Raw genomic sequence first — 13,237 nt, 5'->3', positions numbered from 1 at the left:
AAAAAAAGTCACCCTATTTAGTTGATATGAGGATACACTGTCTGGTCAAAAGTAAAATTACAGGGCCTTACAAATGTACCTCTCTGCCATAGGATGTTGATAGTGGAGGAGGACATACATGGGGGGGAGGGGGACGTGGCAGGAGGCACAGGGTACATGGACGTTGCACTTTCCATTCAATTTTGGTGTGAACCTAAAACTGCTCTAAAAAATAAAGTCTATTGTTATTATTATATAAATAAAGGGCCAAGCAAATAAAACTGATCAAAATATAATCTTAGAAATTTGGATTGTTTTTCAATAGTAATAAGAATATAAATTCTGAAATGTGTGGAAATGTTAAAACTATTAATTTTTTACCTTCCAAAAGAATACTTTCCATTAAAACATAAGCTTTGGATCATTCTTAAAGAAAAGAATGGCAGATCTGCAATACATTCTAGAAGAGCTCAGAAAAAAAAAAAATTTAATGTAAGAAATTAAAACTGTTCCAAATTAACTTTAAAATCACTAAAATATCAGTTAGCATTTGCTGTAAAGATAAAAAACTTTATCTTTATAAGAGAAAAGAATATATGTGATTAATTGTTCTAATTTAATGCATTTGTTTGCATATGCATATGCATTGGTGACCCAGATATGCAAACATACTAATATATGACTTAATTATCTATATTCTTTAATAACAAGAGATGGAAAGAAAATAAGCAAACAAAAAAAGAAATTCTGCTTGGCTGCTTCCATAGGAGAACCTCATTTACTCCTCTCCCTCTTCTCCCCAGATAGGTTGGAAAAAGGAGAAAAAATGTCCATCAATGGATGGATGAAGAAAATGTGCTATGTATACAACAAAATATTATCCAACCATAAAAAAGAAGGAAATTTTGTCATTTGCAACAATGTGGATGGACCTTGAGGGCATTATGCTAAGTAAAATAAACCAGAGTAAGACAAACACCATATGACCTCATTTGTATGTGGAACACAAACAAACACACCAAACTCATAGATACAGAGAACAGATTGATGGTTGCCAGAGGCAGAGGTCAGGGGTGGGGTGGGGTGGGCAAAATGGGTGAAAACAGTCACCAGGTATAAACCTCCAGTTATAAAATAAGTAAGTCCTGGGGATGTAAGGTATAGCATGGTGACTATAGTTAATAATACTGTATCATATATTTGAAAGTTGCTAGATCTTAAAAGTTCTTATCACAAGAAAAAAAATGTGTAATTATGTGTAGCAATGGATAGTAACTAGACTTAGAGTCTAGAGTGGTGGTCATCTTGCAATATACACATATATTAAATCATTATGTTGTACACCAGAAATTAACATAGTATTACTAGTCAATTATATCTCAATTTTTGAAAAAGACATATATATAAGAAAACAGAAAAGAAAAAGGGAAGAGACCCACGGAAAGAAAAAAGGGCCAACTGCTTTCTTCTTTCCTGGCACTAACAATAACAAAGAAAGAGACAAGGAAAAAAAAAGAAATATGTCTTAAGTTCATGTGTCTTGTCCCTTCTCTATCCCCAGCCCTCATCATCACTGTTTTAAAGTTGCATATTCCATGTTCCTACTGTGTGATACAGTTTGGGGTCTGATATGAAATCCCTCCTCCTGCGAGGGTTGGTGTGGTAAGGGAGTGGTAAGGATACATGTGGAACAGGAAACAGTTTCATAAAATAAAGAAGCTCTAAATGTGCTCCCACAGAGTCATAAACTAAACCTACATCCTATAGCACTATGCTTCAGAAACATTATGGGATGAAAGCCTTTTGTGGTTCACCCTGAAGTCTATAAACCCTTTAACATTGTTTCTGCAAAAATTAATGTAAAAGTAAATTTTGTTAAAATTTATATAATTAATATATAAAAAATCCATTTATAACTTAAGAATTGCCTATATATTTAACAACCAAAGCACAGTTACCTATCTTCCCCACAAGAAGCCAATGTGCTAGAAAGCCCAAAACAATAAGGTGTTCAAGTAGGAATCAGGATCACAAAGATGGAAAACAGTAGTTTTTAATTCAACAGGATGGGATTAACAATGAAAAACAGCGCTCTGGGAAGGAAAGCCAAGACTACCCTTAAAAGGGAGAATGCAACCTACCTGTAGAGATAAATAAGTATCTTAAAGTAGGAGTATTTTAGTCACTGGAAAAAGAGAATTCACAACTACAGAAGAGTGGTAAACAAGATAAGCCATATTCTATATTGCCTCCGTGAACCTGACTTGCTTTTTTAATAGTTCATTCTCTTCTAAATCCTCATCTGTGATGTTTTTTGTCAACATAAGTGGGAGTTATCCAAGTGTTAGAGTTTTGAGGGTTGAATGAGCATAAGGGGTAGCTGATAAAAGAGATTATTTTAACAAGGCTATCGCATTAAGACACAGGACCAACTCCTCAAACAGTAGCCAAATGGAATCTGGAAGATAGTAAGAATCAAATAGATACAGCATATTCAGGTAGTCTTATCTCTTATTTTGGTAATTTATTCCTATAAAATATTTCTAGAAAATTGCTTTTATTTTACTGCAGGGTGCACATCTTGTTCTGTTAAATGCATGCATGGAAATATACGTATACCTCTTTCTCACACACACATGCATAGATACAATTGAACTTCAATATTTCATATTTTTAATAGCAGAACTTATATACTCTTTTCTAATTCCCCATGCAGTCACCTAACGAGCAAGAAGGGAATGTGGAAAAGGAATTAAAACTCATTCTTTGCATTTCCTACAGTAGTTTGGGAGTGATTATGGCCACAGTGACCCACATGATCTGGTTCGTTGCCTGTAAGCCTATTTTCACCTATTAATGCCAAAACAGAAATCTGAAGTCTAGGGTGCCATCATACTAATTAAACAACTTTTTACCTGTAATCTAGTCCCATTCAGTAGCATAATTTTCACTGAAGAAACTGAAGTATGTTTAGACTCTGTATGTTTAAATTGTAACAAAATTTGCCTTGTTAATGGCAAACATTATCACCTCTTTTATGCCTTTCTAAAGAAATTTCAACAACTATCACAATACTTTAAAAAAACAAAAATGATCATTGGGTAAGCTGGAATTTTCCATCACCATTCCCTTTTGACACATTATCTCCTAGATTTCCTAAGTAGGAACAATGTTCTTATTACGAACTTTCTATTTCACCATGAATAATATTCTTCTCACTTTTGCATTTCTCTGCAGAGACCATAAAAACAACTGGAACCAAATATAGGAGCTACTATTTTCATCACAGTTTACAGGAAAAAGAAAACAGTAATATATATGTTTGCTTGGGGCACAGAAGTGGCTTTTTGCTTCTGGCCCTATGATTACCTTCTGAGAGAGGTGATAGTAATCTTACACTGATTCTTGCCACTACAGTAACTTGTAGGTAGGAGGGGAGTTACCAAAAGAATAAGAAATTAAATTAAAAATAATAAATCTCGGGACGCCTGGGTGGCGCAGTCGGTTAAGCGTCCGACTTCAACCAGGTCACGATCTCGCGGTCCGTGAGTTCGAGCCCCGCGTCAGGCTCTGGGTTGATGGCTCGAAGCCTGGAGCCTGTTTCCGATTCTGTGTCTCCCTCTCTCTCTGCCCCTTCCCTGTTCATGCTCTGTCTCTCTCTGTCCCAAAAATAAATAAAAAACGTTGAAAAAAAAAAAAATAAAAAAAAAAAAAAAATAATAATAATAATAATAAATCTTGAGAAAAGGGGGAGAAGTGAGAAAGCATTAAGAAGGCCATGGTAAATAAAATAAACTTCTAGTAGAATTTTTAAGTAATAAAATGAAGAAATCAAGGAGAAATATTAAAACAAAAAATCTTGTAAGAAAATTAACTTCCAGTAAATAGAAATGCCCACCGTTGTATCAATAAGATGGCATTCTTTGCCAGGAAGTACAAAAGAAAATGTCAAAGTCCCTATTACTTGTTCTGTTTCAATATGCAAGTTTACTTGCCAAAGAGTTGAGAAATAAGAAACATTTAGGAATATTTGCCAATAGTTTTGAACAGAAACCCATGTGTGAATAATTTTAACATGCATTTTCCTACTCTCCTACTCTATTGAAATAAATTTAAAAACAAATACAATGTTTAAATAAATTTTCATTCATATATGTAACATAAGGAGCTGTATTCCTTACTGCTTATCACTTGTGGATAATGATTTAGGAGTTGATCCAACAGCTTTCATCCATGCCACTATGATATTATTTACTAAAGTTAGAAGTTATAGCCCTATAAATACAGACAAAAATGTGATAGAATCAACAATCCTCTAATTTGAAGACTTTTTTATTTCTTACCATGTCTTTTCCACCTATGACCTCTTATTGACATGCTGGTTACTGCATTTCTTGATATTCTAGAGGAAGTTGGTGTGATTTCAACTTGAATACACCTTGTACCCTCCTTACTAGACTTCATGGCACCATGAGGCAATGAAGCCTTTATGGCATTAGCAACCTAAGGAAAAAATACAGTTTCAGATTGGTATTAACAGACGTATTATACCCTTACATCAAATAAAATGCCAAATTTTAACAGGTTTTATAAAATCATACTTTCTCCAATGTATTTCCTAAAATGATATGTAAATCTTCTAGGATAAGGAATAAGAGCTCAGAAGGAAGCTATCGGTTTTTTGTTTTTTAATGTTTATTTATATTTGAAAGAGAAAGAGACAGAGTGCAAGCAAGGGAGGAACAGAGAGAGAGGAAGACACAGAATCCGAAGCAGGCTCCAGGCTCTTAGCAATGAGCACAGAGCCCAACACAGGGCTCAAACCCACAAACCGTGAGATCATGACCTGAGTCGAAGTCGGATGCTTAACTGACTGAGCCACCCAGGCACCCCGGAAACTGTGGTTAAAAATAATATGTAAGTGATGAAATTTAAAATTCCAAAATATTGAAATTATATTTCTAAATGCTTAATGCTAATTCATAAGTGCAGCTCTAGCATGTTAAGGAGAACATTCTTGTAAGTTTAAAAGACTATTAAATATCTCAGAAGTTAGCTTAATGAAATTCTCAAATTCCATTATATACACCTTTTCAAGCATAAAATTTGTCTAGTATAACAGCATGAATCACTGAGTTTAATGGCATCAATGCACTATGAATGGCTACTTCTCAATTTATAGTTCTAAAATGAGAAATCTTAAATTACAAAATTTACATAAACAAGTGAGGCACCTACCAACAATGGCTCTGGATATAATTCTAGCTGAGCTCTGTATATAATATCATCCAATGCTTTTTGAGCTAGATCCCATTCTCCATTATAACTATAAAATTAAATGAAGAAAGTATTAATCATTTTTAATTGATTCTGTATATTTGAACAAAATACAATGAGAAAATGTTTGCTGAGTAAAATAATAGATCACATTAGCACACTGCTCAGCATGCCACCCTCCTGGAAAACTTTTTTTTTTTTTTTTTAATTTTTTTTTCAACGTTTTTTATTTATTTTTGGGACAGAGAGAGACAGAGCATGAACGGGGGAGGGGCAGAGAGAGAGGGAGACACAGAATCGGAAACAGGCTCCAGGCTCCGAGCCATCAGCCCAGAGCCTGACGCGGGGCTCGAACTCACGGACCGCGAGATCGTGACCTGGCTGAAGTCGGACGCTTAACCGACTGCGCCACCCAGGCGCCCCTGGAAAACTTATTTTTATATCTCTGAATTCCTTTCAATTTTATCCGAAAATGCTATTAATAGCAAAGAAAATTTTATAGATCTATATTTCTTCTCTAAAGAACATGTCTATTTATAGCCAGATATCAAAAAAAAAAAAAAAAAAAAGAGGCAATCTCAAAGCATTTTACACTTTCAAAACAAGTCAGAGCATAATAAATCATATATCATAGAATAATGTTCAGAACACTTTATGGTCAAATTACTCTGTAACTCCCACAGATTTTAGTGAGAATCTACAACTACTGTGGCTTGCAGTATCTTAAGTAATTACTTCTTTGCATTTTGATAGTCATTTAGAAGTATATATGATATATGCTGCAAATATCAGATAGATACTGGGGGGGGGGTGGGAAGAGTGTATGTTATGCATATTCATTTTCAAAGATATGGCCAAACTCTAAAAATTAGATATATGATAACAATGGACACAGAAATAATGATTTGGTCATCTGCCAACAAAAATAAAGAAGTATGAATTGTATCAAGGGTGCAAGTGAGGCCTAAAAAGTAGAAACAGCATTGTTATCCACCCTAAAAACAAGATAAAATCAGATAATCTAGAAAATCCTAGCTTTCCATGAATCCAGCAAGGAGCTAAAGTCACAGGGCAGCCAAGTAGCCTAAAACCTAAGGGCAGACAGATACCGCTGAAGATAGGCCACAATGCAAGCAGGTTAGAAGACTTGAGCTAAACTTTTTAAACAAATTGCTAAAAGCCAAGTATGGGCCAGCACTAGAGTATAGAATCTCTAGGAGCAGATACAAGGGGAGCTCATAACCACTCACAAGCTCTTTACCACAAACCTCCTCTAGGCACTCATAAGAAAAACTGGGGGCAAGGCAAGGGACCAGAGGAAGTTGCTCTGGTAGTTCGGGCCTAGAGGAAAAGAGGAGCCACCTGAGCAAGAAAGGCATGAAGACCCAGCCAACCTTTTTCTCAAGTGAAACCAAAGTTTTAAAGCCTCTGGGGAAAGAGTATCAAACCCTTTCACCCCAAGGGCAGAGGTGAAGATTGACTGTGGCAGTGAGAGAAAGAAAAAGAAAAACTACATGTGGGAAAGGATCAGGAAATTGTCCTATGTTGAGACCACTAGGGTCTCTTACCCCTAGAGGAGGGACAGGACCACTGAAGAGCTACCCTCCTTTCCTGAATCCCAGATAGAGGGACACAGGGCCTGCTTATAACTGAGGCTGGACCAGGCAACAGAGAACACCACTTCCTCCAAACCCCCCACCTAGACTAGTACACATTTAGAAACAAGCAACAGTACTCTATTGCTGAAGGAGGAACAAGACATGAAGAAAGATCGTCTGCGAGGTACAGACACACACAAAGGAAAAACTAAAAGCTGAGGATGGAGCAAGAACATTGAGAAAAACCCTCCAGCAATCCAGCTCACACCCTAACTGCCAGGGACCATGAGAGGAATCTGAGGTAGGTGGTGCCATGAAGGTAACCATAGCAACAACAAAATCCAACCTCAGCTCATTCCTGCCTATAATAACTCCACTAGAAGCCTAGAAGAGGCATGCCCATTTCTAGACATAAACAATATTTACCTCAGTCACTATTGTTCTATCCATGAACAAAATGATAATGAATCAAATATTACAAGGCACACAAAAAGCAAGAAGAAAACAACCCACTGTCAAGAGACAAAAAACAATAGAGCCAAATTCAAAGAAGATTCAGATTCCGTAGTTATCAGGGAAATTAAAATAACTATGATAAATAGTTACACGGAAAACATGTGTGAACAGATGGTGATTTAAGCAGAGAGATGGAAACCATAAGAAAGAGTCAAATGAAAAGACTAGAAATAAAATAGTAACAGAAATGAAGAACCCCTTCAGTGGGCTCATTAATAGACTCAACATCACCAAGAAAAAAATCAATGAATGTGAAGATAGGTCAATAGGAATTACTAAATCTGAAACACAAAGCAATAAAGAGAGAAAATAAAATAGATCAGAGCATCCACGAGCTGTGGGACAATATTAATTGTCTAATGCAGGGGTTGATAAACTTTTTCTTAAAGGGCTATATAATAAATATTTTAGGCTTGTGGGCCATACAATCTCTATTGCAACTACTCAACTCTGTCACTGTCGCTCAAAAGCAGCCATAGGCAATATGTAAACAAACAGATGTAAATGTGTTTTAATAATAAGGAAACAGGCAGCAGGCCATATTTAGCCCAAAGATCACAAATTCTGCCTTCAGTCAAGAAGCTTATAATCTACTAAGACAAATTAAAGTATTGAATGAATATAATGTAAAGTATAGTAAAATATATATAGTAGAAGATAGGGTTCAAAGACAAATACCAGTATCTAAGGCACTAAGTAAGACTGAGCATCAATATTAGAAATTAATAGTAAATTAATAATAAACTATTTATGATCAAAGAAGCGGTAAGTGTTTTTCAAGATTTAAAATTTCTGGAAATGGAAAAAGATCTTCATTGGGAAAAAAAAAGCTATTTGGAAATTACAGCAAAAAAAAAAAGAGTAATGAAAAAACTGTGAGTATATGTGGGTGTTGCTAATTTTCATTCTGTCCTTGAGTTAAAGAAAGATGAAGTGTTTTAGTTGGTTACAAATTCTTCAGAACATTAAGAGATATGTTTTAAATAATAAAACTATTATCAAGATCTTGATTCATATTCTTTCACAAAAATATGCTGATTGTTTATCCAATGAGATTCTAATATAATAACTATAAAATAACAAAAGCAATAACACAACAGACTATGATTTTCCAGAGATCAAAGATTTACTTTGTATATGAAATGAACTTACAAAGCAAAATAAATTCCTGTTAACATTTGTACCATGAACCCTGAAGAAACTGGTATCCTGCTACTTATTCCTTTGTATTTTCTTACATGTTGTCGGGGATAGCCACAAACACAGATTCTAGAAAAAACAAAATAAATATATTTGTCAAATTGGTAAAAATTTAGGTAGTTTATTTTTTTTAACATTTATAAGGAAACAATGTACTAGATATGCTCTCATAACAAACCTAATAGGTATGAAACAAAGAATCTATCCAAACAGAACATTTGTCCAGAACATTTTCTTAGGTAAGTGAAACTGAGGGGAAAAAATATATAAAGCTAGAGGTACGTTATTACATAGTTATTTCACTAATTTCAATCAATCCAATAATTGATAATTTTTAGTTACCATAAAACCTACTACATGAAATTTGGTATTATTTATCATAAATAGATCTATGGTATGATCTTCTATTCCTGACAAAGTTCTTGACACAAACTGCAGGCTCCAAGAAAATACTCTAAAATTAGACTCAAGTCCCATATAATACACTATAATAAATTTCAGGTAGATTGAAAATTTTAATGTTAAAAAACCGTAAGAGAAATAAAACAGAAGCAAGTAGTTACATATTCTTTATAAGTTTAAACATAACATCAAAGGTAGAATCCTAAAGACCAACAGATTTTACTAATTTTTGTAAAGAAACTACCATGAACAAAGCTAAAATTTAAAGTATTTATTATAATGAAGAATATTTAAGGAGTACGTGTATTTACTATAGTGAATAGGAAGTCACCTAAAGGTCCAACACAGAGAACAAATCATATAAATCATTCAGAGAATACTATGAAACAATTAAACATGACGTTTTGAAAGCTTATTTAAATGGCAGGGGTAAAAACTGTACATAACACATGTTTGGAATAAACAAATAGGTGAATGATGTGTGTGTTACTGCCCAAAGATCATACACAAAGTTAGAGTTGTCTCTGGGCCTTGAGATTCTAGATTTATTTTCTTCTTTATATGTATTTTCTAAATTTTCTATGATCAACACGCACTGCTTTTAAAACAAACAAAAGTAAGTTCCTATTTGTAATAAAATTAGAAAATAGCTGTTTTCTCATAACATGTTGTGGTTGATATAATAAAACTTCACTTATGATACTACTAGTCAATAGATTGTCATTATTTACCCCCTCCCACATGCAATTACTACCTAGGACTTAATATTTCCTCCACTCAGTGAATCTGAGCCTTCATTTAAACATGCTAAAGTATATCACAGACCATTTCAAAAATATACCCTTGAGAATATCATTAATTCAATGTAACTTTATTTTTTTTCAATTCAAAGTAACTTTAAAGTAAAAATAAAAATTCATTTAATACTGAGAAGGATCTTAGAACTCTTTAGAACCAAGAGTAAAAAAGGAACAGGGATACTTATGGACTGAATATTTATGTTCTCTCCCAAGTTCATATATTGAAGCCCCAATTCCCCAATATAATGGCATTTGGGGACCCTTGCGAATAACTAGGTTTAGATGAGGTCATGAGGATGGGAACACTCCTTGATGGGATTAGTGCCCTTATTAAAAAGAGGAAGGGGGCCAGAATCCACTCTCTGACATGGAAAGATACAGTGAAAAGGTGGTTTCCTATAAGCCAGAAAGAGGGCCTTCACCACAAATCAAATCTGCTGGTACCCTGTCCTTAGATTTCTTAGCCAGAAGTGTGAGAAATAAATATCTATTGTTTAAGCCACCTAGCATATGGTACTTTATTAAAGCAGCCTGAGATGACTAAAATAAAAACTGAAAAAAATTAACTGTACTTGAAATAAAACCAATTCAAATTTTGTTTGATATCATAAAGACTTATATCCAAACTAGAATAGAAATTCCTCTTACTATCTAAAGAAGCAAGCTCAGAAAAAATTTTTTTCCTTACACTTTATATACCTTTATGATAGGGATAGTAGTAACTAATAGAGAATCAATACACAAAAGATAGGGTTTTTTCAATTAATGCATTTCTTCATTCAGTAAATAATTTTTAAAGATTTACATTGTGTCAGACACTAGGAATGTAGATGACAGACGTAGTTCCCTCAGGGATTTACCATCTCATCATGGAGACTGTGTAGTAAACAAATATTTGCAATGAATAAGTTATAAAGGTGGCAAAAGGAGAGAGTGGTAAACTCTAGTGGAAGAAGCAGAGGGTCAGAGAAGGCTTCCCAGAATGAGCCTTGAAGAAAAAGTGGCATTTTCCTGGTGAAAATACAGCAATTGGCAAAAATACAGAAGGATTAAACAGCACAACACCAATGAGATTGAGAATAGAAAGACACTAGAAAAGTAACAGAGATGCAAACTAGGGGTCAGATCATGGAGTATCTTATAACCTGCCAGGCTTTATCATGCAGGCAATTGAAAGCAACTGAAGGTTTTTGTTTTGCTGTTTGAAGCGAGAGAGTGACATGATCAGATTAGTCTTGATAATAGTGTTCCTCTGGAGAGGAGAGTGTCAAAATAGCCCATGAGTGAGATGAAGGTGGCTTGAGGTAAAGAAGTAATGTGGGGAGAAGGTGAAAGGGTGGGATTGGAGTCCCACTTAGGAGGTATAATCATGGGGTAAGACTGAAGAAACAAGAAGAGTGTGTAATTTTCCCACATTTAGTTTGGATAGCTGGCTGGATGGTAGTGTTATTAAACACTTGGACAAATAAGAGATACTGTTTTGGAAGATGCTAAGTATCAGATATGTTGATTCGTAGGTATATGGTATAGATGTCACTTTTGTCTGCCATGAACTCTCCCCCTGACACTAATGTTTTCCATTAATAGCACCTCTAACCCTCTTACTTTTAGGAACTAGTCTTCTTCTATATCATCAAGTATAACCATGTGATTGTGGTATAAATAAAATAACAAAATTAACTGTGACAAGAGGTCAACACCCTAACATCTATTTTTACTTCTTCCCTTTAATGACATAAGGTATGCTCTCCTCCACTCTCCCCAACCAATTTTAACTAGAACAATAGCCACCTGCTAGAGATCACATTTCCGAGTCTTCCTAGCATCTAGGTGTGACCATGTGACAAGTTCTGGCCAATGATCTGCTAACCAATGTAGTGCAACTTCTAGGTTGTACCCTTAAAAAGTAGTTGCCTTTCACTCTTTTTCTCCATGCTTGCAGGATACAAGGCACATGTAATAATAGTGATCCATCACCATACAGAGAAGAGTAACATCCTAGGGAATGGCAGAATCTCAAGAAAGAAGGAGTCTGAACACCTTAGAAACATAACCAATCTACCCCAGACCATCTACCAGCTTGGACTTTTATGTGAAAGAAAAATAAATACCTATTTAAGTTACCATTATTCATCTTTGTTACAACAGCCAAACCAATATTTAAACTGATATAGTACTCTTCCAATAAAACTACCAAATGTGACCCCAGAGGGGTTTGTGAAGCTTCAGGCTTACAACATCAAAGCCTTTTCGCTGCCTTGTTTTTCACAGTAAAACTGGGAGAGAGGTTCTTCCTTCTGAGTTCATTAAAGGTAGACAATGTAAGCTTTCAGCTGCTTGTGGTCACTGTTCTTACAACCTAGAAGCCTTACACAAAGAAAATACAAAGCTAACAGATGAAGAAGATGAGATGAGAGAGAGATGGTAGAGAATATCCAGATTAACATTTGAGCCTCTGGATCTAGTGGATCTTGAGGTCAGTTCCATCCCTGATCTTCCCAGGAACAAAGAGCCAAAAAATTTTCCCTTTAGCATAATCTAGTTTTATATAGATTATCAGTTAGTTGCAGCAAAAAGAGTTCTAACTTTTACAAGGTAAGGCATCTTTTTTTAAATGTTTAGTTATTGGTAGGGGGGAGGGTGGGCAGAGGGAGGGGAGGACAAAGGATCTGAAGCAGGCTCTGTGCTGACAGCAGAGAGCCTGATGTGGGTCTTGAACTTATGAACCATGAGATCATGAGCTGAGCCAAAGTCAGACACTTGACCAACTAAGCCACACAGCTGCCCCTATAAGACATCTTAATAGAGATGGCTACAGGATTGGATATATAGGTTTAGAATCAGGAAGTATAGGATTCAGGATAGAAGATATAGACAGAAAAAGAAGTTATTGCTATTTATACACAATTTTTTTAAAAAACAACTTTGCCATAGATCTAGAATGGTCAAACAACTTTTTTTTTTTAACGTTTATTTATTTTTGAGACAGAGAGAGACAGAGCATGAACGTGGGAGGGGCAGAGAGAGAAGGAGACACAGAATTGGAAGCAGGCTCCAGGCTCTGAGCCATCAGCCCAGAGCCCGACGTGGAGCTCGAACTCACGGGCCATGAGATCGTGACCTGAGCTGAAGTTGACGCTTAACCGACTGAGCCACCCAGGCACCCCATCAACTTTTAAATTTACTTGAGGTAAGAACTAGAGAGACAATTCTCTCAAACACCAACACATAAGTAAAATTCACAAGGGAAATAGGATTCCAGGTTCTCTGATTTTCTGTATCAGCTACCCATACAGAAGTAAACAATCATATGTTAAAGGATGAACTACAACCTTTATTTAGAAATGCAAAGGATTAGTCTTGGTCCATTCAGGCTGCTACAACACAGTACAACAAACTGGGTAGCCCCCTCTTGAGGGTTGTAGACTTTTCGTTGTATCCTCAATGGCAGAAGGAAGAGGGAAC

General features: G+C 35.4%; 1 protein-coding gene across 6 annotated transcripts in view; it reads right to left on the bottom strand.

The window, feature by feature from the left end:
• Window positions 1-13,237, bottom strand: part of HYCC1 (hyccin PI4KA lipid kinase complex subunit 1) — a 134,932-nt gene that overhangs the window by 45,287 nt on the left and 76,408 nt on the right. For all 6 annotated transcript variants that reach the window (XR_009260407.1, XM_058724843.1, XM_058724840.1 and 3 more), the window contains 3 exons: window positions 8,523-8,639; window positions 5,218-5,305; window positions 4,323-4,482 (listed from right to left, as the gene is read on the bottom strand). Coding sequence is in view for 5 of the 6 variants with exons in the window: in XM_058724843.1 (XP_058580826.1) it covers window positions 4,323-4,482; window positions 5,218-5,305; window positions 8,523-8,639 (365 nt within the window). In the remaining variant the exon portion in view is untranslated. The remainder of the gene's footprint in view (window positions 1-4,322; window positions 4,483-5,217; window positions 5,306-8,522; window positions 8,640-13,237) is intronic.

Source organism: Neofelis nebulosa, chromosome 4, assembly GCF_028018385.1.
Source record: "Neofelis nebulosa isolate mNeoNeb1 chromosome 4, mNeoNeb1.pri, whole genome shotgun sequence".
In the NCBI taxonomy this organism is placed as follows: domain Eukaryota; kingdom Metazoa; phylum Chordata; class Mammalia; order Carnivora; family Felidae; genus Neofelis; species Neofelis nebulosa.
Note: the sequence above shows the minus strand (reverse complement) of the source record. Positions and strands in the feature narration are given on the sequence as shown.